General features: G+C 44.5%; 1 protein-coding gene across 2 annotated transcripts in view; it reads right to left on the reverse strand.

Annotated features, from left to right (window-relative positions):
- Positions 1 to 25,815, reverse strand: part of SCAP (SREBF chaperone) — a 1,420,607-nt gene that overhangs the window by 256,696 nt on the left and 1,138,096 nt on the right. For both annotated transcript variants that reach the window (XM_069645830.1, XM_069645831.1), the window contains exon 18: positions 16,116 to 16,201. In XM_069645830.1, coding sequence (XP_069501931.1) covers positions 16,116 to 16,201 — 86 coding nt within the window. The remainder of the gene's footprint in view (positions 1 to 16,115; positions 16,202 to 25,815) is intronic.

Raw genomic sequence — 25,815 nt, forward strand, 5'->3', positions numbered from 1 at the left:
ACATTCTTCCCCCCCTACAGACGTCAGGAAAGCCTTTAGTGCTACCCTGATTGCTCTCAACTCCAAAAGATATGATATCTATGATATGTTTTATATGATATGGCATTTTTAACGCGCCTATACACAAGTGTTTCAAGGCGCGACGAGGCAGGGGGGGTAACAAGGGGAGACAGACAACAATCCTACTAGGCCAGGTGTCATTCAGATCGCGCAAGTGCAAGGGTAGAGGGGACTGGGAAAAAGTGCAAGGGGAAGGGAGAGGGGGAAAGTGCTGTACATGGTTAGTAGAATACAAGATAAATAATAGGGCCAGCTGGTGGCAAGTGCAAGGTAAGTGCCGGGAGAAGGGTCTGTACGATACAGAGACAGTCCCGTAGTGCAGGTAGGCAGTTGAGGGAAGAGTGGCAGGGCCAGGGACAGAGATCGGAGAGTGGCCCGGTAGCAGATTCAGTCCAGGTTCAGTGTTTTTAGCAGGGGAGAGAGGGAGAGAAAGCGGAGGCAAAGAGGAAGGTTTTGAGGTGCTTCCTGAACCGGAGATGGTTCTCCTCAAGTTTCAGGGAGGCAGGAAGGCTGTTCCAGAGGGAGGCCCCTGCTGCGGAGAGAGATCCACCCCCAGCTCGTTGCTTGGAGAAGCGGCTGACCCTGAGGTAGTTGGAGGTGGATGAGCGAAGAGCTCGAGAAGGAAGATATTTCGGAAGAGAGAGTTGAAGGTATTTTGGCCCAAGGCCCCCTTGTGGACAATGCAGAGGGTTTTGAACTTAATCCTCGCAGCCACTGGGAGCCAGTGTAGTGATTTCAGTCCTGAAGAGATACGGTCCTTGGGCTTGAGGCCAAGGACAAGTCTTGCAGTCCTGTTCTGGATAAGTTGCAAAGGGCGGAGAGTAGAGGAAGGAAGATTTAGATAGAGGCTGTTACAGTAGTCCAGCCTCGAGAGAACCAGGGCTCTGGAGACAGTGAGCTTCTGGGGGAAGGAGAGGAAGGGAAGGATACCTCTGAGGAGGTGTAGCTGGTAGTGTGACTTCTTAGAAACGTCAGAGATGTGAGAAGAGAAAGAGTGTGGAGTCGAAGATGACTCCAAGGTTTTTTGCTTTGCAGGTAGGCGCAGGAAGAGGGCCAAGGGAGGCCGGCCAGAGAGCTGCAGGGAAGGAGGGAGTGGGTGTGCGGATAAGTAGAATCTCAGTCTTGATTGATGTGTAGTTTGGACTCCGATGGAGACAAATCGTTGGCATGAGTTCCCCACCCCGAAAGGGAAGCGTCCGTCACTAGCGTGACATCCGTCTATGGTTGCCAAACAAGGCTCTCCGTTCATGAGATTTTTCTCGCTGGCCCACCACAGAAGTTCCTGCGGGACCGAGATCGGAACATGAAGGAGATTCGACATCTTGTCCGAGAACTGGGACCATTGAGTCCAAAGAGCCCACTGAAGGGATCTCATTCTCAATCGTGCCTCAGGCACCAGAAAAATGCAGGATGCCATGAGGCCGAGCAACCTTAAGAATTTGAAAGCTGGAAGACTCTGGGCTGAAGAATGTGCTGAGCCCTCACCTTGGGTGGCAAGCACATCCTCAAGGACGTGTCTAACACAGCCCCTATGTACTGGAGCTATTGGGAAAGTGTCTTATGCGACTTCTTGAAGTTGAGGGAGAAGCCCAGCTTGTGAAGGGAGTGGCAGGTGACGCTGAGATGATCCAAGGCTTGTTCAGGAGAACGCGCCCTGGTCAGCCAATCATCCAGGTAGGGGTAGACATGAATCCCCCCCATCTCCTGAGATGCGCTGCCACTACCACCATGAACTTGGTGAAGGCCCTCGGGGCAGAGGTGAGACCCAAGGGCAGGACCTATAAATGATAGTGCGTGCCGGCAACTGCATACCTCAGGTATTTCCAGTGGTTGAGACGGTATGGCACATGAAAATAAGCATCCTGCAGGTCCAATGAAAGCAACAAATCCGGAAGTTGGAGGGCATGAAGGATCTGAGAAAGAGTGACCATATTGAACTTATCCTTCCTGAGGAACTTGTTCCAGTATCTTAAGTCCAAGATGGGTCTCAGTCCTCCGTCCTTCTTGGGAATAAAAAAATATGGATAATACCAACCCTTGTTCCTCTCCGCCACAGGCACTGGTTCTATAGCGCCTTTCTCCAGCAGGGTCAAAATCTCCTGCACAAGGAGCGGATCCGGAACCTTTAAAGAGTGTTTCCCCAGTGGATTGTCGTGAGGCCGGCAGAGAAAAGGGAGGCAGTAGCTGTGGGCTATTGTTTCCAGAGCCCACGCATCTGAAGTAATGGCTTGCCACTCTTCCCTGTTGAGACAGTCTGCCCCCAACCGGTGAACAATGACTCACGGCCTCAGAGCGGTTTTGAAGCGGCTGCGGCAGGGCCTGATGGCAAAGAGGCAGCTGCCTGAGAGGCTTTAGCACCCCCTACCACGTCCACCATGAGGGAACTCACGCTGGCCCCTTTGACTGGCCATCCCTCTCGCCTTTCCAAATGAGGAGTAATAACGAAAGGAACCACCCCTCCAATGCTGTCCCCTAGGACGAAAAGGCTGAGGTTGTGGAACAGCTGCGCCCAAAGATTTGGCAGCTGCTTTGGAGGTCTGCAACTTCTCAAGGCTCTCGTCAGCCTTGCTGCCAAAAAGATGAGACCTGTCAAAGGGCATGTTGAGAAGACAGGCCTGCACATCTGGTGCAAAACCTGACTTCTGCAACCATGCAAATCTGCGCATCACGGTGCTTGTAGCCATGAACCTTGCAATACTATCCGCAGTGTCCAACCCACACTGAAGGGATTCACATATGGCATCCTTGCCATTCTTCACAATAGCTAGAAAGCCATCCCTTTCTTCCCCTTTGGGAATATGCTCAGTCGCTAGCGAAATGATATTCCACAGATTGCGTGAAAACTTTGCTAAGGCACAAGTGGAGGTGGCCGATTTCAGCGCCATACTCCGAGCAGAAAATACCTTACGTGTCCATCCACCCATGGGCTTATCGTCCCTATAAGGAGGGATGGTAGGGTACGCTGCCTGTTATAAGGTGGCCCTAGCCGCCTGAACCACCAAACTCTCGGGAGTGGGGTATGTAGACAGGTAGCCGGGGTCGCTACTGGACGGGCGGTATTTCTTCGATAATGACTTGTTAACTGCCGGAATAGTCTCTGGCGCATTCCAGTAGCAGCCACCCTCTTTTGCAATGCCACATGAAATGGCAACACCGGGTCAGTGGACGGATCCTGATCCAAGATGTTGGTAAGATCATCTTGATCAAATTGCACCAGAGCCCTGGACCAACCCAGGTACTCAACCCTCAACATTAATCTCTGATAAGACGAGTCGGCATGATCTCCAGGATCCGGCTTACCAAACTCCATCTCAGGAGAAGTGTCAAGTCCACTGGCATCATGCAAAGACTGACACAGATCCTCCACCCGACTCTCTTCGGAAATGAGACATTCTGGAACATTAGGCGTCCCAAATGGAAAACCAAACGGACCTACATCCTCATCAGACCTTTCTTCATCCTCAAATATTCTGGAGGGACTGAAAAAAGTCCTTCCTTGGGAGAGGAGTACACCTCTTATCAGGGACATGCTTCACAGACTTAGAAGTAGCCTTCCTTGGAGGATCCACAGCCACAGCGACTTCCACCGGAAAAATCTACCCAGCTGGCACCGACGGCATTGCGTCGACAATGGCGCCAACGGCTTCGAGGGCCTGACCGGGGGTAAAGACCTGACAGACACACTGGACACCTTCAAGGGCTTCGACGGTTTCGCAGGCTTCGACGGTTTCGTTGGAGAAAGACTGCGACCTGGAACGTCTCTGGCGATTCCCTGATGCCTTGTCCGAACGGGGCCTCGAAGGCTCCCGATGCTTAACATGCCATCCACCCGGGCCCGAAGGCGCACGAGTAGCCGGTCGAGACCGTTCCTTGCCGACTTCTAGCGAAGGCGCGGACGGAACTGTGCCCTGAGATTGGAAAAGCTGCAACATGTGATCCCGAAAAGAATCCCACTCCTCTGGGGTCGAGGATTTAGTGGGGCAGGTCACCTTTTCGAGTAGGCACCATCCAACGATGACTCCGCTTCCTGGACCGCCTCGACGAAGAGTGGCGCGAACCACTATGGGACCTGGAGCGTTTGGACTTCTTCCGACTTGGAGTCTCCTCTCGACTTGTCGGCCGACAGACCAGCAGACTTAGATTTACGGGGTTTGGATACGCAGCCTACCTTCAATTTCCCCTTACGTTCCTGCTAGGCCTTGGCAGTCAACGACTGGCACTTCGAGCAGTCGTCCATAGCGTGGTCCTCACCCAGGCACCACAAGCAAATACGATGCGGGTCCGTGATGGACATCTTGTATCCGCAGTCCCGACACTTCTTGAAGCCAGACCGCGGGGTCGTCGGGGTAGAAGAAGACGACATAATACCAAATGCAATAGGAAACACGAGGCGCGCCGAGCTCTCGAAGCAAACATGTTTGCAGAAAAAACAGAACTGAGGCTACGGGCGCCTTGCATGCTACTCATAACATCCGATGACGTCACCCTCGACGGAGGCCTTCGAGGGACATCGACCCGACACCAACGACGCAAGGGCGCCCTCTGCCAAAAAAAAATTCAGAAGCAGCACAGCTGTGGACATTACATGTCATAGATGAGGAATACGTTGGCGGACAATCCATTTGAATGTTTTGTTTCTGACATGAGGTAGCATGAAGTGTAGCGTGAGTACAGGTGTATCCAAGCAGATATGTATCAGACAAGCTCATAATCATCCATGCACCTTCTCTCCAAGAGGAGGAAGGGTGGGCGCAATTCATTCTAAGCAGATACAAGCATCAGAAATACGATAACGGTGAGTAATGTATCCCTTCTGAGGCTTGAGGAATCTGCTTAGATCACATGCTATGCATAGATTAGCGAGCAGTGTTAGGAGAAGGTGGTGGGTTGTGAGAAGGTCCAGCGGCAAACAGATGTTTTAGAACTGCTTGTCCCACCGGTGTATCTGCTTTAGAATGCGTGTCAATGCAGTAGTGCTTAGTGAAAGTGTGTACTGTGCTCAATGTAGCTGCTTTGCAAATTGTGTCTAGCGGGACATTTGCAATAAAGGCCAAAGTAGCTACTGCACCCCTTGTGGAGTGTGCTCTTGGAGTGAAAGGCAGTGTCTTGCATGATAAAGAGTAACAGAGATGTATGCATCTGACTATCCATCTGGAGGTGGCATTCTTGGAAATGCAGTCCCCTTCTCTACCTGGTGCTACGGAGACAAACAGTTGGTCTGTTTTCTTGAGCGGTCTGGTCTTGTTTACATAGTAAAGGACCACCCTCCTTACATCTATTGTATGGAGTTTTCTCTCAGCTGAGCTTGTTGGGGTCTGAAATAAGGCTGGTAGCTCAATGGATTGGTTTACATGAAATTTGGAAATGAATTTAGGTGAAAACCGTGGGTGTGTTCGTAACACCAATTTGTCATTGTGGATGACAAAGAATGGGTCCTGCACTGACAATGCTTGAAGTTCACTAACCCTTCTTATGGAAGCAATATCCACCAAAAAGGCAGTCTTATATGTGAGGTGTTTAAGGCTTGACATGCATAGGCTCAAAGGAGGGTCCCATGTGCTTTGCAAGTACTACATTGAGACCCCGGCCTGGACGTGGGTTTGAAATAGGAGGGTGGAGTCTCTTTACTCCCGCCATAAATGCTTTAATGAAAGGAACCTTCCACCATGATAATTTCTTGTGAGAGGTGGTGTAAGCTGATAAAGTCGCTAGGTGAACCTTTATATAGTTAAATACTAAGTACTCCATCCCACTGAAGAATGTGGGATGGAGTACATTCTATGGGGTTTATTTGTTTAGATTGGCACCAAATTACAAATATCCTCCACTTGACGAAATAACAGTGTCTGGTGTTTGGTTTCCGTGCCTCTTTGAGGATATCCATACACCTCTGTGGTAGATTTAGATGTCCAAACTCTATGACCCCAGGAGCAATGCTGCCAAGTTCATTTAGTGAGGTTGAGGGTGTAATGTTATTCCACGTGCTGGGTTAGCAAATCAGTCTGGCACAGGAGTTTGATGGGATCGCACATCACCAGTTTGCACAGATGTGGATACCAGCTGCCAAGTTCATTGAGTGAGGTAGAGGGTGTAATGTTATTCCCCCATGCTGGGTCAGCAAATCAGTCTGGCACAGGAGTTTGATGGGATCGCACATCACCAGTTTGCACAGATGTGGATACCATGGTTATCTCACCCACATAGGAGCAACTAGGATGAGTGTCATCTGTTCTCTGTGAATTTTGTTCACCACCCTGTTCATTGGAGGAGTTGGTTGAAAAGTGTAAGCAAATGTCCCTGACCAACTCATCCATAGGGCGTTCCCCTTGGAGTCCTGGTTGGGGAAACATGGACGCGAAGTCTGGGCATTGCTTGTTTTCCCTTGTAGAAAACAAGCCTAGCGTGGGGTAACCCCACTGTGAGAAGATGTGATCTACACCGCTTGCGTGAAGTCGCCATTTGTATTCTTCCGGTAGGGTATCTCTGCTTAGTGAGTCTGCTAGCGTGTTGAGTTCCCCTGTAACATGTTGTAAACTTAGGAACATCCCCCGTCTGAGTGCCCATTTCCATATTTTCTGTGCTAGTCTGGACAGATATGGAGAATGTGTGCCCCGCTGCTCGTTGATGTAAAACATAGCAGTGGTGCTGTCGGTTAGGATCTGTATTGACTTATTTGTCAGCTGTGCTTCGAATGCTTGAAGCGCTTTGATTACCGCTAGAAGTTCCAGCAGGTTGATATGGTTCTGTGCCATGATGTGAGTCCAGAGACCATGTGCTGTGAGATAAAGGTGATGTGCCCCCCACCCGGAGAGTGATGCATCTGTTGTAACTGTCGCTTGGACCGCCGGATCGTTGAAGTGTTTTCCCTTCAACAGATTCTCCCTTGTCCACAAGCGAAGGGCTTGTACTAGTGTTGGCGAAACAACCACTAGATCGTCCCACTGACCACTTGCCTGAGACTACTGTTTCGCCAACCACTCCTGCATCGGGCACATGCGCAAACGTGCGTGTGGGACCAGATAAATGCAAGATGCCATCATGCCTAGCAAACGCATAGCTTTGCGTACGCTTATCTGGTGACCTGCTTGATACTGAGGTATTTGCAGTAGCATGTTTTGGATTCTTTCCTTTGACGGAAAGACCAGCCCTTCTTCAGTGTTTATGATAGCTCCTTGGAACTGTTTGGTCTTGTTTGGCACATGGCTTGATTTGTTCTCGTTTATTGAGAAACCCAATTAGAAAAGAAGGTTTATTGTTCTTGGTGTATTTTGCCTGCAAATTTGGGGTGACTCCCCTGTGATCAGCCAGTCGTCGAGGTAGGGGTACACTGGGATTGTTTACCTGTGCAGGTGCGCTGCCACCACTGCCAGTACCTTGGCGAATACCCTTGGAGCGGATCCTATTCCGAAGGGCATCACCTTGAATTGTTAGTGCTGGTTTGCAATTTTGAAACGCAAGAATGAATTTTCTGTGTGCTGGAAAGATTGAAATATGAAAATAGGCATCTTTCATATCCAAGATTGCCATGTAGTCCCCCCGCTTTAGCAGTGGGATTACTCCCTGTAGCGTTGTCATGCAGAATTTTTGTGGCTTTATATAGGTGTTTGGAGGGCGGAGGTCTAATACTGGGCGCATTGTTAGATCTTTCTTTGGCACAAGGAAGTAGATTGAATAGATACCCTTGTTTACCTCGTTCGCTGGGACAATATCGATGGCGTCCTTGAGCAGCAGCATTGCAACCTCTTCTAGAAGGATGTATTGCTCCTCCTTTGTGGTTGTCTTTTGGCGCAGGGGATGGTTTGAGGGTCACTGAAGTAACTCCACGCAATAACCGCCCACTACGGTTGAGAACACCCACTTGTCCGATGTGATCCCCTCCCATGCGTGGGTGAAGTGTGTAATACGCCCTCCTACTGGAGAGGCATGGGAGGGGACCTGAAGAGGGTGGTCATTGTTTCGGAGGTGTTGCTCCACCTCTGGAAGTGGATGACCTTCCCCAGCCGTGAAATCTACGCTGGCCCCTTTGGAAGCCTTGAGAGGTTTGTCTCCGATTGGAACCTCAGGATGAGCTTTGATTTTGGCTATATCCGGCACCTCTTCGCGAGTTCTGTCCTCGAAAGCGACGGAAATTGTTTCCGCCTCTTTGGCCTGGTGGTTTATTAGTTAGCTGGCCTAGTGATTTAAGAGTTTCATACTCTTCTTTAGCAGATTTTAAAGCATCCTCAACCGATTTACCGAATAGGACATTCAGTTCGATAGGCATGTTGAGGAGTGTTGCCTGTGTTTCCAGTTTAAATCCTGATTGGCAAAGCCATGCATGGCGTTTTAAGAGTGTCCCCTCAGCGATTATTCGGCCCGCATGGTCTGTGGCATCCAAGCTATTTTTTAGGATGCAGTTTGACACTGCCTTTCCTTCTGCTACTGCAGGGGACAGTCGTGACTTTAGAGGTTCTGGAGCCGAGGCCATTAGGGTTGCAATCTTCTCCCACTTGTGGCAGTTGTAACTTGCCAATAAAGTGGTGTTGTTGGCAATTCTTGTTTGAAAAGCTACTGTGGTTGCCACTTTTCTCCCGGGAGTGTAAAGCTTCTTGCTCTCTTTATCAGGGGGGTGCTTCCGATGGTATCAGGTGATATTATCCCCACCAAAAATATCGCTGTATATATGGTCGTCGGGAACGGCCATAGGCGATATTTTTAGTGGGGATAATATAAGGGTTTTTTGGGAGCAGGGTGGCGGGGGTGCCCCCTGCTTCTTTTAAAATAATACAGGGGTTGCAGGGGTGTCCCCTGCAGGTTCCATGCCTTAATATCGCCACAAAATGATGGCAATATTTTTGTATGGCGATATTTTTGCGGGGATATTAACACATGGAACCCTTCCGATGAGGCTAGAGGCGTTCCTGCCCTTTTCTGTCTTGTGGTCACTACTAGTGAATCTGGTCTTAATTGTCCCCTGATGTACAGTGGGTCTGTGGGCGCAGGGCGGAACATCTTTTCAATATGCGGGTTTACCGCCCGCGTTTGGCTAGGAGTCTCTAAAGAGGGTTGGATTCGTCTTTGAATAGTCTGTAGAATAGGTATAAATTGGGTAACAGCCTTCCTGTCCCCCAAAATGTCCTCTACAAAATCCTTGTTTAATTGCGTCTCCTGGGTCTGAATCTGGAAATGCTTGGCTGTTTTTAAGAGCATGTCATTCTGAAGTTGGTTGTCCACCGGTGAATCTGCCACTGATAGGTCTAGGTTGACGGGCGAGGGTAAGTTATGCACACCTCTTCACTGTAGTATTGGTCCGTCTCCTCTAGGGTTTCAATCTCCTCATAGTATGTATTTGGATCATAGAGATCAATTTGGACTGGGTCTTGCCGACAGGTAACTAGAAGGGTGTCTGGACGTGGCCTCTTTGCTGGGGGTTATGAAGACATGGTGCCACTAGTTGGTGGCATGTTTTGTAAGCTCTGCACAGCCTGGGGATTTTTCTCAAAATAATCTGCCATTAATGTCATTCGTCTCATCACCCTATCAATGTCATCTGAGGTCCACTGAAAGGAACTTGGTATAGTCAAAGGAGTTTGTGGTGTTATTGGAGTAGGCTGGCCCTTGTTTTTCAAGGCTGCTGCTACGGTCTCCTCTCCTTGAGAAGCAAAGTCTTTCCCACTTGTTTGGTGTACTAGTTTTCTCTTTATGAGAATGTTGACTCTTGGAAGAGTGTTTTTTGGAAGTTCCATCCTTAACAAGAGACTCTGGGACATGCTTTTGCACCAGATGGGCTATCTTTGAAATCCTGATGCTTTTTGCCGAGTTGGACGTTTGTGCTGAGTGTCGCATTTCGGCGGACGGGAGGTCCGAAGCCACGTCTTCCGACATTCGGCTGATGATTTGGATACAGCGACCGTGCTGTCCCGCGACTTTGGGGGCCTGTCATGTGGCGATCGGGATCTTGAGTGCCCAGAGGACAGGGAACTAGTGGACCTACCCCTCGACGCTGTGTGTGGGCGTGTAGACGTCGTCGACTCTCAGCCCTTGGGTATGTGTTGAGTGTGGGCTGATTTATGTGCTCCACTGCCGCCGGGTGTCATCCCTGAAACAACGCAGCTGGCCTGTCTGACAGGGTCGAGGGCTAGCACGTGGGAATCGGTCGGTTCCCCATCGCCTTTGTCGTCCGAAAAGACGCTTATGCTGCCGTCGCTGGACGCACCCTTCACGTCCATGGCAGCCTCGGCCTGCATGGCGTGGTGGGCCCAGTTTTTGGTTTTTCGGTCCTTTAGTGTTCCCTCTTCGTGGCCCCATGCAAGACAGAGGTTGCACACCCGGTGCTTGTCTTTCCAAGGGAACTTCTTGTTGCAACTGGGGCAGAATTTAAAAGGTGTATTTTCCATATTTGGATTGCAGGGCAGCTAGGCGAAAATAGAGAGGGAAAAGGGGAATATGCATTCTCTTAGTGGAAATGTCCACCCCCCCACTTTCCTACTGTCTGGGCCGAGGCCCGCTGGGTCCTTCCAAGGCAGAAAGGGGTGTTGTCGAGTCAGCTCTTTGTCGACGACATTCGTCCTTTTCACCGCCGAAGATGATTGCTGAGGGTCGGTTAATAAAGGATAGAAAGAATACAAGCTCTAATAACATTAATAATTAATGGCGTTAACTGAAACAGAACTCTGCGTTATAGCATTCGACGACGATGGTGGACGTCACACTAGGGATAGTATTACTGGAACGCCCTGTCGACGACCCTTTTCAAGTTTCGAAAACAACAACTGTAATACTCTGCAGCTTCCACTAGATGTCGGCCTATGCATAGCCTGCGATCTAGGCAGATTCCACAAGCCTCAGAAATATCGATATATATCTATAAAAATCAGTGGCATATTTAGGCTTTCTGCTGCCCTAGGCCCAAATAGGGGCATGCAGGCACCCCTCAACTTTATTCCGCATCTGCCAGACTCTGCACCTTCACCTGCACCTTCACCAGATTCCGCCCCTTCAACAAACTCTGTCCGTGTTGTCCAAACTATGCCCTTCACCCCTATTTTGTCCCCCATTTTGGGTCCTTAATATTGTAAGAACGTTTTTAAGGTTGCAGGGATTAGAAAGTTATTGCTTCCTCTCTGTTAATTTAAGCCTATCATCTTTTATGTTATGTTAGTTGAAAGAGTGTTTTCAGATCTCTGCTGCCAAACATTTGGAGAAGGCAAAGTGCACTAGAGGTAATTGTTATGGCCAATTGTCTACTTTTGGTTAGGACAGAAACAATCTTTTAGAGGAAGCAATAAGAACATAAGCTGTCTGCCAATTGGACACAAGTTGGAGAAGGTTGGAACGAGGAATTTTGGTTTCAAAGCTAATATCTTGTTTCTCTCACAACTTGCCTGCTGTCACACTACGAGAAGCACCTAGACTGGTCTGTAATATTAAGGCAACATAATTGAATGGATGAAATATATGCAAGTGGTAAAGGCACATCTTATAAAAATGTTGAATAAAAAGAACTGAACCCCCTTCTCATGGTTTCAGCTCTGGCGTTAGCTGTATTCGATGTACCTCCAATCCCTTGGGCTGGAACGTCATTAAAATATGGCAAAATCTATTTGTAAAGTCTGCCTTGGCATAAACACCTCAGTAGAGTAAAGACAGTTGGAGAAGTTTCTTGGAATCTTTGGCTGTACATTCTCACGGTGGAGTAATGGATAAGGGCAACCCTGAACAATCATGTGTGGGGAGGAACATCATCCCTCGTAGCTGCACAATGCAGGTACCTTTTATAAAAAATGAAGTGGCGCATACCGTTTACATCTTTGCTGTTTGTGCAATTGTTCAAAATACACAAAACTCCAAGAGGAAAATTGAGCAATGGATCGGGCGTTCCAGCACACTGTTACATTTGTGGGTGTTGTTTAGGCTATAGGCCTTGGCAACTTGCGCTTACGGTAAATTAAAATGTTTGTTAACTCCGTAAAGTTTGTTGGATTGTACAATACATAGGAACATTTTGAGATTTGTGGGTATAGATATAGATGTCCTGCTGTCGTTTGAAGTACTGTTTCACAGTAAAAGTCCTACCATGTATTTAAAACATAATTATTGTAAAGATTACTTATAAACATCACAGTTATGCATTGTTCACACACTTTGCAGTTGGTTCTCCAGGTAGTACTGAGCATGCAGCAGAATGTCATCAAAGACACATGATAAACCGAGCAGGGATGCCATTTGCATGCTTAGCACTGAGCAGCTTCTGTAAAGATGGCTGAATGGATATCTTTATGGGACATGTTTACATCTGTGAAACAGTGTGTGCCTTTGGCACACACAGGTTTGGCAGAACAAGTCAAAGTCCACAGCGCTTGTACACTGAAGAAATTAGTGAAGCGCTAAAGCTGCAGGTGGCTGAGGGGTGTGGGAGCACTGCCAGATGCCACCCACCGTTAAGAACCTAAATGAACACAGACAGTCCTCAGTCTCACTGCGCTGAACAGTGCAATAGTGACAGGTGTTCCAAGTAATTCAAAGGAGGAGGGATTTCTCATGAGTCCAATGAGTTTAATAACGAAGTAGCCTGACACGTGTTTAGAGTCATCACCGACTCTTCATGTGAGGCTGCAAGTTTCAAGAGCTAGACTAGCCTTTGGCACACAGTTTTTTTCTCACCCTTCTATGGCTTTGGGTATCCTTTCACAAGTTTATTGATACACTTGTGCATTCAGATTTACTCTCCTCCATTTTAACTTCTGTATAGTATGAACTATTTCATGGTTGCACCTTTTGGGCGGTCACAGACCTCTGAAATGTGGGGCTGGAGAGCTAAATTAATGCTTGCTACGGAACATCATTTAGTGCTACCTGTAGGAACTCTGTGCTTGACTTAAGCATAGTCATGCATTTAATATTGTAAAATGATGCATCATTTTAAACCTTTACTTTTCTGGAGGGAAAATCCTAATTTTTGCAGCGGTTTTGAAAAATGCATCTCGTGTACTTGAATATAAAAGTGATTGCTTAACATAGTTTATGTGTGTATTGATTAGAAAGAACTCCACCGATAGTGTGAAGTGGCACCAATATAAACAATGATGTTTAGGCTGTTTTGAATGTTAAACAGCATTTTGGGAGGATAAGAATGACCAAAGAGCATCATATCTGTCATACGTGTCTGTGAGAGTTGTATGACTGAATCACTAAATACCTAAAGCACAGAGGGCTTGGAATGCATTTCCTTTTATTATTATTTTTGTTTTTATTGATTTATTAAAAACAAGTCACCCTAACAATCAAGCTTTTGAAAATATCAGGCATATAAACAAGTTTGGCCATCATAGACTTTAGCTGTCAGAGTGGAATGACTGCTAGCAGCTCAAAATTACTTGCAGTGTTATGGATTAGCCAGACAAAGAAAAACACAATTAGCTTTATATTTAAAAAATGACAACCAGTACATTGAAAATAAACTGCAATAAAATGCTGCTCCTTGGTCAATCTGTTGCCCTACGCCTGTGCCTAGTCAGCCTCATTGTAAATATGTCAATGTATCAAACATATACTTGTAATCGTCTGACAAATATTACATACCTGTAATCGTCTTTCTGATGCTTCTATCTGATTAGGTAGACATGCTTTGCATTGGCCGACATCTAGTGGTTAGTGTGGTGCATTGCATGATTTGCTTTCGAAGTTCGAAAAGGGATGTTGACAGGGCGTGCCTATAATACTATTCCTAGTGTGACGTCTACTGTACCCATGGTCCTTCATGTGTCGAGGTCCTCCGAATGTTTTGTTTCTGACAAGCGGAGCATGCAGTGTGTATGAGAGTACAGCAAAGTGAAGCAAGGTGTAGGTTGTCTATGTACCTTCAACTCCAATGAGGGGAGGAAGGTTGGGTACATGTGAATCTAAGCAGATACAAGCCAAGTTACTTACCCATGGTAACGTTTTTTCGACTGGATGTTCCTCCCACCTATTCCTCATCTCATTATTTCTCCATATCCAGCTTTAGCTGCTTCAGAATTCTTTTCCAGCAGGGCGCCCTGTGGTATATAGCACGCGCAGCGAACATTAACTTCAGTTCCATTTTTACATGTATTGGTTTATGCTACGGCCGACAGCTACTCACCCCGAAAGAGCGTAAACTGCGATGACATGGAGATTCTACTGTGGGGTAGGCTGGGAGGGGTGATGAGGAATACGTTTGAGGAACATCCAGTCGAAAGAACGTTACCATGGGTAAGGAACGCATTCCTAATCTTATGATAGACTCCCAATGCAGTATTTGCATCTTTGGATGAGGGAGTCAGAAATTACAGTATCCAATTAGAATTTAGGAGTTACTTATTGGTCTATGTGTACAGAATGTAACACTGCCTTCCCAAAAACATCTTCCCGGATTGAGGAAGAGTCCAGACTATAATGCTTGGTGAAAGTGTGGACTGAAGACCATGTTGCAGCCGCACAAATCTGTAAGGCAGAGGACGTAGCCATGCCCCTGGTCGAATGTGCTCTGAGACCCTCAGAAGGATCTTTTTCAGGGTACAACATTAATTCATCGCCCATTTATTTCTTTTCGCAGTTTTTTGCTGAAATATTTTTCCCGAAAAATATGGAGGGGTGAGTAAGGCCATATACAGTGTAGGGGTGGTGGGAGGATAGAGAATAAAAGGGAAGGTGGGGGGGTTGGGGATTTAACCCACCAAATACATTTAAAAAAAGAAATTCAATTAATTCTTTCGGCGAAACCATTTCGGCAAAAAACTCTGTTAAAATCTGGGGTTGAATGAACATAGAACCCTTTTCCAGCTAATCTGTATCATTCCGGGAATCCTAGGATGATCCACCTAGGTAAAGTTTATTTGGGGACCGCCATACCCAATTTATGGCGTGAGAAACTAACAAAAAGTTGATTGTCTTGTCTTAATTCAGACATTCTGAAAATGTAGTAACTAAGTGCACATTTTGGGTCAAGTCTGTGTAGCCTTTCCTCTTACTTTTCAGGATGAGGTGGGGGATAGAAAGAAGGTAGAATGATATTTTGTGTTGAATGAAATTCAGACACAATTTTTGGTAGAAAGGTAGGTTTAACCTTAAGGCCCACTCCATCCTGTGTAGGGAAGCTTGCAGGGCAATATTGCCCCCTTTACCTTGAACACTATTGCACAATCTTTTGATAAATTCTTTAGAGCCTGTTCTTTCCCTCTAGATAAACTGTGCGGAATTTTAGTCTTGTGTTTCAGATTTACTTCTTGTAGACTATGTACATCCTTAGTACTGTTCTGGAAGAAGATGTCAATCCAATGTTCTGTAGAGACACAGAGGATGAGTTTGGATCCGGGATTTAGTTGAGATTTATTTTTATGTCCTTTGGATGTCTTTCGTTGAAGCATTCTCTTGATTCTTTTTGACTTACTCATCTCTCACTAAACATTAATCATAGGCTTGGACTTTGTTGTAGCTTCTCACCAACTGGTAGACCACACACAGGCCTAAGGGCACCTAAATGTTTAGATTTACTGCTTCATTAATACTCAGTGCTGTATAGCTCAACATGTTCGGTATAAACTGTGCCAATGAACAAGGCAGAGTGGGAATGTACATACATTCATAAACTGCACAGAGATCTACACACAACTGTCACGGTTCAATGGAAGTTAACACCCCATATACAAGGACATACTGGCCCTGGCTAGAAAGCAGCTTCAGGATCCCAGTAGCCCACTGTGTCACAAACATCTGTGTTGACCATCCTGTTGCCATGCCTCCTACCCAAGCCACTAGTAGAGAGGACCATCTTAAAGGTCCCCTGGACTATACAATTCTCAATCAAGACAATAGCAGAACCCACTGTGCAATGGGTATTCCTGCAGTGACCATAAAGTACAATCACATGAAAAAGGTTTAAGAGAGCAGAGGTTGCTGATTATTAACCCATTCCACCCAGAAATATTTTGTCAATTATTCTCACAGATGACTGGTCTAGACTGCATTCTATTCCGATAAAACTCACTCTCTTTGCAAGATGCAGTATTGTGTGCGGAAGAGATGTTGAAGGTGGGCAGAGGGAGGTTTTCACTTACCTGTGGTTCAAAAACACAAGTGAGGTGATACCAGACAGGCCTTCCTCATTGCTACAGCGCAGAGTTCCTTCAATGGCATCCCATACCTAAAATAAGTAAGAGTAGAATTCACATTTTTTTCTACAGATTAGCAGAGGTGGAATAATTAAATATTACCAAAAAACCCTTCACTCGCAGTGTGTTAACATTACCTGGAGGTGTCTACGAGACATCAAAATATTGTACACATGTTGATATATTAATTTATTCAAGTATAAAAATGGTACACAGAAAGCACGGCATGGTAAGAATTTGTACACTTGATAAAGAGTGAAAAAGTCCAATTTACTCACCTTAGTAACTCTTGCGCTTTTAATTCTCCAAGACCTTCAATTCATATGTCCTCTGAACAATAATGACGTAGGTGCCCTAACATTATAAGCGCTTAGAAGGCCAAGAGTGGGTAACCTTGCTCACTCCAGGGTTTCATGCCCTACTATACCAGCAAAGCTTAGGATTAGTGATAGTCTCTGCACCCATTTATGGGACTATTATATGGTCAATGTGGAGTTGAGGGGTGACAGAAGAGTCAAAGGACTGAAAAACAAAGAAAATAGAGGATGTTACTCTGAGTAATGAGATAATATTAAGAACATTTACATATTAATTCTGTGGGGTTACACTACCCAGGTTCAGGAGTATTTACACCACCAAGTCTGAACCCGGACCTCTAAATAAATTTCTAAATTATACCGAATAACTTTGGTTTTTACCAATTATGACCAACACCAGATTAATTTCACAGAGTACCCATATAAACCACCCTCTATTCCTTAAATTATTTGATGTAGTTTGCTGTGAGGAGCCAGAACGACTGGCACCAGTGAAGCCATCTCAGCCCAGTCTCAGCTCATATATGCAACACCTGCCTCCCATATTAAGGGGTGAAGGGAAGAAGGCAGTTTTTGCTGATGTATCAGGGAATTATACTCTTGCTGGAGAATTACAGTTTTGTGTGAACAAATAGCCAATGTTCTTTAATATTTTGTTTTAAGATAATTCTTTGTTGCACTTTTCATGCAAATCCTGATCTTGGTTTTTCAGCCTCTCACCCGTGCCAAAGAGTATTTGAACTACAAAAATGCTAACTGGGGAGTAATCGTGGACTTCTGAAGTTCCTGCCGTTACAATATTGTGAGTTTTGGGCTGCTCGAGTGATCTAGTAAAGCAGATGCCAGTGGGGGCATTGTGAGTTTACACTGCTGTAGATATATATTATACATCGTACAGTCAAAATGATTTCAAGAATATTGATTACATGGTTACTGAATAATGGCAGTAGGCGCCCCAAATTATGTGCAGCTGTATATCCTCCCTTATATTTCAATTGTTTTAATTTTAACACATTTTGAAACTTTGATGCAAAATATATCTTTTTACTGAACACGTTGTTGTGTTCCAAATTTATTTTCTATACATTAAGAGTACATTAAGAGTGATTGGGGATTTGTATTACATCAAACATGCTGTTAGTTCCACAAACATGTATTATATACAACAAAAAAAATTAAAAATGTTTTTTACTCTACGAATGAAGTCTAAATTTGAATCTGAACTAGTCATTTCAATGTTTCCTTTGAGCCCGCATTCTCCGACAAGACATTTTAATGGTCTTTGGTTCAAGTAACTTTTCCTTCTTCAGCAAGGAATGTCTCAACCTTAGGGTACATTTTAAAAGCATTACATCACTAGTGAAAAAGTTTGTACGAGTTGGGAGAATGCCTTACAAACTTTTATGTGAGAGACAAAACCTACTACTGTGTTGGTAGTAGTACAAGGCATGTACCAGCCCCCCCCCCTCAAGATCATCAGAGCACTTTACAACATACATCATAGGTTATAATAGCAAGGAAACATATAATGGAGATATTTTAATGAAATGTACTGGTTTTTACAAAGGAAAATAAAATGATACATAACGGTCAATAAATTGAATACCAAGCCAAAAGGAACAAAGGACAGTGGGTTTTACAGTATAGTCATCAAATTGTCGAACCATTCCAGTGCATGTATCAAGAGGTTAAGAACCACAACATAAAAACCACAACAGGAGGAGAATGACCAGACCAGGGTGGTAAATAATGGGTCAAAAGAGACATATGCAAGGAAGTAAAGCAGGTTTCAAAATTGAGGGGAGCTGGGAGCTATCTAGCTCCTGCTTCTACCCTAAAAGAGCCTGGCTAGCTTGACACCAACAGCTGCCATGAGCTTCTTTTGGCTCCCCAGGCCAACTGATGCCAAACACACACACACACCTATGTGGATTTAACTGTGTGCATTTGGGACAATCTGTAGATAAACGTTATGACACATCTGTGTGACCTGTAAGGCATAAGGGGTCATCAACAATGCAAATAACATGTTTGCATCTTATGTGGGAACACATTAGCAATCATGTCCAGGTTTCCAGTATGTAGGTTCTATAACCTGTGATGAATCGGAGGTGATTATCTCAGAAACCCTGGCCTGGAACACTTCTCATATGGCCAGGGAAAGGCAGACACTTCCTGATCCCGCCCCATGAAATGGTCTTCTGCTGGAGGATCACGTGGGAGTGGAACCAGGTCAGGAGAACTGGGAGAACCCCTCTAATAACTTCCCTAGAGACACTACGATGTTAATGGCCTACTGTAGAATTGAGATCTGTAAACGAAAAAGAAACCAGAACATTGGGGACTTCAAGTCCCAAAATACTCTAAGTACTAGGACGAGGAAGGGGGACTCGGAAGTCCACAACAGCAAAGTGTATTCTAGTGGTTCCAATGAATAACAATGGAGCGGGACTGTTGAAAATATAAGGCCCCCTCGGGTGCAGGCTATTGGCACGAGAAGGCGAGGCAGAAGAAGTTGTAAGCTGCCATTGCAGCATCAGAAGTGGAAAATTGAAGCCGCTGGTGCCGCTGCTGTACCTGAAGCGGGTGCCGGCTCTGAGAGGGTCTTCGAGCGAGCAGATCAAAATTGCAGAGGTCGCCCAGTGGGAAGTGCTGTTTTGGAAGGCTTCCCTTTGGAGAGAAAGACTCTCCTAACTGTGTGTTGTGTTTCAGTGGCAGGCGAACACCGGAACACTTTTGGAGCGAGAGGGGCTCCATTTGCTGCTGGGCGCAAGCCGCAGGGAAATGACCGAAGCCGTTGATCAAGCAGAAAGCAGCAGAAGAAGCAGAGTTGGATGCAGCATCGGTTCGAGCGGATGTGTATGAGGAATCCAGTGAGTTTATCGTTGCTAGGTAATCCCGGAACTCTCTGTAGTCGACCGCTAGCTTTTTCCCCTTATTTTGAATACTGAACTGATGCAAGAAAAGCATATTTGAGTTATAACAATGTTGACAAAGGACCAGAAAGGAAAGGTTGCCATTACTATTACTCAAACCAAGAATATTGTCAAAACAGGGAAAGGGCAATATTAAACCAGAACATAAACACCTACTGCCAAAGTCAAGAAAGGGCAATATTAAAACCAGTAAACAATAACCACCACTGCCAAAGACAAGAGAGGGCAATACTGAAGTTGGCTAATTGTGACCATTGCTATAAGAGTAAAGAAGAGGCAATAGTTGGGGAAGATATCATCTAACATTGCCTAAGCCAAAGAGAGGCCTGTATAATACAGAAACATTGTCAACAGTTGTGGAATGTAAAAGTGGGAAAACAAGAGTGCCAAGACAGAAGCCTTCCTGATTGGAGGTATCAACAAGGAGAAGAGAGTAACCTGCATGTCCAGTGGCCAATACAACAGTGGGACAAACAGCGCCAATGTGTCTCATGTTTTCTCAGATGAAAATTGAAGTTGTTGAAAGTCAAAGACTTCTTAAAAGGTTTGAAATAAGTCTCACCACTGAGTACCTGTAGTAGTGCTAGGCGCTTTTGTCCTGGCAGGCAAGTACACCAGGATAGGGACCTTTTAGTGGTAGTCCTGCCAGGTTAGTGGACCAGGAAGAAATCATTAAAGTACTGCATTGTGGTTAAAAGTTGTGAAGAAGTGGCAAACACACTAAAGTTGTATTTAATGAAGGATGGTGGAAGCATCCTGACAAAAGCCTTGTTGTTCATACAAAGAATGTTGTTTCATGAGAAGAAGAAGTTATGTTGAACTTTTGTCTGAGCTTGGAAGGGTAAAGACTTGTCTATTTGAACTGTTGGTTAAAGTCCAAGTAAAAGACTTTTGGAGCTAGTCAAACTTTCTAATCAAGCCTTGTTACAAAAAGTAACTTTCCTATTTCAATGTCTGACTAAAATTAAAGAACATTGTCTCCAACCAAGGTTATAAGAACACACAGTTATTAGATCCAGGTTGAATATAACGTATTTCTGTTACATTTAAATTGCCATTACCTTTATGAGTTTGATGTATGTATAAGTGTGAGGGACAGATTCCTTTGTTAGAGTGTTTGCTTTAGTTATTTTGTTAAGTAGCGAAATCCTTGTTAGGTAAGGGATAGTGAGGAGTTTAGCAAACCCTTATGAGTTAATACAAAGGCTTCTTGTGAAAAACCTTTACCAACTTGTCTGCCTCACATTTCTAACCTCTCAAATAAAGTGTCAGGAAGTGGGATTGGAATCAATTGATACAAATTGGGGGACCCTTACATTTGAGAAACCTAGTAGAAGAGTTTCCGCTCCTACTATTGCTACCGAGCAATCTATAGGATGAGATATCTATAGTAGCAGAGGGGAATTAATTCAACCAGGAGACAGAGCATTGATTTCCACCGACTTCATTCTTATACCTCCCCCCTGTTAACTATATCAGACCAGCCTCTAAGTCAGGCATAGTCTGGCGGTATGGCTTAGAGGTATTGGCAGGAGTGATCAATCCTGATTATAGGAGTAACCTACAAATATTAATTCAAAATAATGGGAAGAAAGCATACCAAATTAAAGATGGAGAAAGAGTAGCTCAAGGAATATTAGAAAAATCTATGTTCCCAAGAGAAAGTAAGATTAGAGCAAAGAGAGGAATTCAGGGTTTTGGTGAAACAGATATAGAGCCATCTGTCAAACCCATAGTGAACCCCATTGCTGAGGAAGAGATTATTCATGCCTTAGCTTTTGCTCAAAGAAATGATTCTTAGTTAGCAGAACCCTTTATTCAGGTGATATCAGAGAATGAAGGATGAGAAAAGACAGGACAATTTTTTTCTAAAATACAGACTTTTATATAGAGGAGATGTAGGACCAGTGGGAACCCCTAGGTCTCATACTGTAATTCCTAAAAGTCATACAAATATTGTGTTGGAAATCGCCCATTCCCATTAAACAAGAGGCCATTTAGGAACTGGAAAAACCCGGGCTCAAATTGTGAATAGATTATATTGGCCAGGAATATATGCTGACAAAGAATGTTGTCAGTAGATGTGCCTATGCCAGAAAATCAGAACTCAAACCCCTTCCTCCAGTCCCATTACAACCTTTACCTATTAAAGACATTCTCTTTTCAAGGATATGGATGAGTATAGTGGGCCCTTTGGAAACTTCAAAGTTAGATAAATATATACTGGTTGTGCTGGATTATGCAACCCGTTACCCTGAGACCTTTCCATTAAGAAATAACACCTTGCAACAGATTTTAAAACATTTACTCCCTTTCTTTTCTACAATAGGATTTCCAAAAGAAATCTTGACGCATCAAGGATCTACCTTTATGAGTAAGCTTATGGCTGAAGCTAAGGAAATTCTCCAGATTCAAACTTTACGCACGTCCATTTTTCATTCCCAAACTGACGGACTAGTGGAAAGATTTAATCAAACTTTAAAACACATCTTAAAGACACTAGTGGAAGCAAATGGGAAGAATTGAGACATTATGGTACCTTAGGCCGTGTTTGCAATTAGAAAAATGCCTGTTTTCTACTGGGGTTTCCCCGCTTGAGTTGTTATATGGGAGATAACCCAGAGATCTGTTGGATATATTACTGTAGACCTGGGAGGAAACTTAGCTACCATACCATTACCTCAAATGGCACAAAGACTAAAATAACATAAGACAGCGGTTCAAAATATAGTCCAATATGGCACGAACACAGGAACATCAAAAGGAATATTATAACAAGAAAGCTGAGATGAGATCTTTTTCTGTAAGTCAAAGGGTATTAGTTTTACTTCCATCCTGTAAAAATAAAATGCTTTCCAGATGGCATGGCCCTTATGAAATTTGGGAACAAAAGGGACCTTACAATTATAAATTCTGTCAACCCAACAGAAAAATAAAGACTCATATTTAGCATATCAATTTACTTAAAGGATGGAAAGAATATTCTATTAAAAAATACTTCAGTTATATTAACAAGCTTATTATCTGAAGAAAATGACACCAATCTCTCCTGAATTATCCCAGAATCAAAAACAAGATCTGATAGATCTCCTCCAACAGCTTCCTGATGTGTTTAAAGCTGAACCGGGGTATAGGAGAAAGGAGTAGATCATCATATTCGCACTCCTCCGGGGAAGGTGGTTCATCAAAAACCTTACAGAATCCCTGAGAGTAGGAAACAAATTAATGAAAATGAAATAGAGGCTATGTTAACAGCAGATATCACTGAACCTTCCCACAGTCCATGGTCCTCTCCTATTGCATTAGTGGATACACCTGATCATTCATGGAGGTTTTGTATGGACTTTAGGAAAGTCAATGAAGTGTCACAATTTGACTGCTGTCCCATGCCTAGGACAGATGACTTGATTGATAAACCCAGTATACCTTTCTACCATTGACCTAACAAAAGGTTATTGGCAGGCACCAGTTAACCCCATAAACAAACCAAAAACTACTTTTTCCACTCCGATAGGTTTGTTTCAATTTATGATTTTACCCTTTGGGTTACATGTAGCCACAGCTACCTTTCAAAGACTAATGGACCATGTTCTTAGACCATATTCTTCATTCTGTGGTGCCAACATCAATGACATTATCATACATAGTAAAACACGGTCAGAACATATGTCCCATTTAGATCAGGTTCCTCGAGCCTTAAGGAAAATGGAACTTACTGCTAATCCTAAAACATGCCATCTTGCTAGATCAGCAGTAAAATACCTAGGCTTCTTTGTGGGAAATAGACTACTTCAACCACAGACTGAAAAGGTTACAGCTGTTAAAGAAACCTAGGCTGCCAAGACCAAGAAAGAACTATGAGCTTTCCTTGGCTCAGTTGGTTACTATAGAAGGTTCATCCCAAATATCTCTTCCTAGACGCTTTATACTACAAACAGATGCTTTGCATACTGGTCTTGGGGCTGTATTGTCACAACTTCATGATGGTATAGAAATCCCATTCTCTATATTAGTAGAAAGCTATTTCCCCAAGAGAAGAATTGCGCTACTGTGGAACTTGAAGTCCTAGCCTCAAAAGGGCTATTACTCATTTGAAATACTATCTGGCAGGTTGGAAATTTCAATTAGTGAATGACCATGCTCCCTTAAAATGGCTGAATTTGACAAAAGATACCAATGCTAGAGTCATGCGCTGGTGTTTAGATTTACAGCCCTATTGCTTTTTGGTTGAACATTGTAAAGGAAAAGAACAATGTAATGTTGATTTCCTTTCCCCGATTCCAAATTAAGGCTGTGAAAACCAGTGACATTAGGGCAAGGTTATGTGATGAATCATAGGTGATTATCCCAAAAACACTGGCCTGAAGTCCTTCTCATGTGGCTAGGGAAAGGCAGACGCTTCCTGATCTCGACCCTGGGGGTGGTGTTCTGCAGGAGGATCACATAAGGGGAACCGGGCCATGAAAACTGGGAGAACGCCTCTAATAACTTCTCCAGAGACCCTACAATCTTAATGGCCTATTGTAGAATTGAGGACTTCAAGTCTGATAATGCTCCAAGTATTGGGACGAGGGAATCAGAGGTGCAAAACTGCAAAGCGCAGTCTAGTGGTTCCAATGACCGACACCTGAGCGGGACTGTTGAATATATAAGGCCCCCTCAGGTGCAGGCCATTAGAACGAGAAGGCAAGGAGTTGTAAGCTGCTGTTGCAGCAGCAGAAGTGGAAACACGAAGCCGCCGCTGGTTCTGAAGCAGGTGCCGGCTCTGAGAGGGTCTTCGTGCAAGCAGATCGAGATTGCAGAGGTCGTGCAGTGGGAGTGCTGTTTTGGAAGGCTTCCCTTTGGAGAGACTCTCTTAACTGTACGTTGTGTTTCGGTGGCAGGCGAGCACTGGAACACTTTTAGAGCGAGAGGGGCTCCTTTTCCTGCACGGTGAAAGCCGCATGGAAATGACTATCAAACCCGTATGAGTTAATAAAATGGCTTCTTGTGAAAAACCGTTACCAAATTGTCTGCCTCACATTTCTGACCCCTCACAAACCATATTCCAGTTCTCATTGTATTGTTACTTGTCCCAACTTTTCAAATATCCTTTCCTTGAAATTTTCCAGTCTTAACATATATTCCTCCAGCCTGAGCTTTTCTTGGGACTGCCAAACCCTTGAAAACCATTGGCAACCATCAATGCTCTTGACAGCCGCTTCAGAGGCGTAGTATCCTGTCCAGTCCAAATCCACACTAGCAGGAGTGCAGCCACTCTGTGGAGCACATAAAATGGGCAGATTCTCCTGCCAAACCACAACCTAAGCACCTGCTCGAATCGCTCACTGCTGGGGCTACATTCTTGCATGTGTCCAGTTCCACTGCTGTGCAGTCTTCTGATGAATTTGTTTCAATGATCGGTAAATGCATACTCAGCAAATTCCTGAAGAAGTTCCATCATCGCAGTTTACCCCCCTTTTGGCCTTCAGGAAGGACTCACATGGAACAAAGCTAGTCAAATGATCCAGACGAGGGACCCCTCTAATCATCTTCAACCCAAAGACACCCTTTGTTTTCAGTTGAAGCTCTGTTTGCTCATTTGAAAGGGAGAGTTACGCCCCAGAGATGCTTTTCCATGCAAGTATAAGTTGTCATTGTTTACATGACTGTATCTAAACTTCATCAGAGAGAATATGAGTTTCCTTTGGTAGTCCCTTGTATATCTGGTTTGAACCATACTGATGTCCTACTGCAAGAGATAGAGGTTTAGGTACAACGGAAATGCCAAATGAAACAACTTCATCCTCGGAAGACTAAATCCACCTACAACGTTTCAGGCAATTGCAGGTCAAGAAACCAGAGGTTTCTTACCCACTTTCCCATAGGATGCTTTGACTTTTTGAGGTCTCTATAGTCTCTCGTGCTAACCAGCACTGGAAGTATTTACTGCGGTATAAGATCTTAATATAAAATACACATTTTAATCGCATTAACCTTGCAAGAGACAGAAATGTTCAGTAATTCTCATCTATTGCTTAACCCAACTTTTCTAAGTTACAGGAGATTAATTAATTTCTTGGGGTCACTCACAAAATCGTTTCTCAAATGTTTCACAACCTACTTGGACCTTTTGACTTCCAATTATCAAAATGCACCATATTACAGTTTTCAGACAGCAACATATCCTCTGAATTCCCCCCAGGTAATTCTATGGCTGGCTAACACAGAAGGTGAGGCCCGAGGAGGAAAAGTACCATATCTGTATACAGCAAAGTCTTATGGGTATTCCTCACCGTCGAAAACCTTAAAATATGTTCTATCAGCAGGACTGCTGAAGATAAGTGCAATCACAAACGTGATGCAAAAATCTTCAAAGATGCACAAACAAATAATCCAAGATGAAGTTTTGGC

This window comes from Ambystoma mexicanum, chromosome 2p (genome assembly GCF_040938575.1).
Source record: "Ambystoma mexicanum isolate Mex_15411 chromosome 2p, UKY_AmexF1_1, whole genome shotgun sequence".
In the NCBI taxonomy this organism is placed as follows: Eukaryota; Metazoa; Chordata; class Amphibia; order Caudata; family Ambystomatidae; genus Ambystoma; species Ambystoma mexicanum.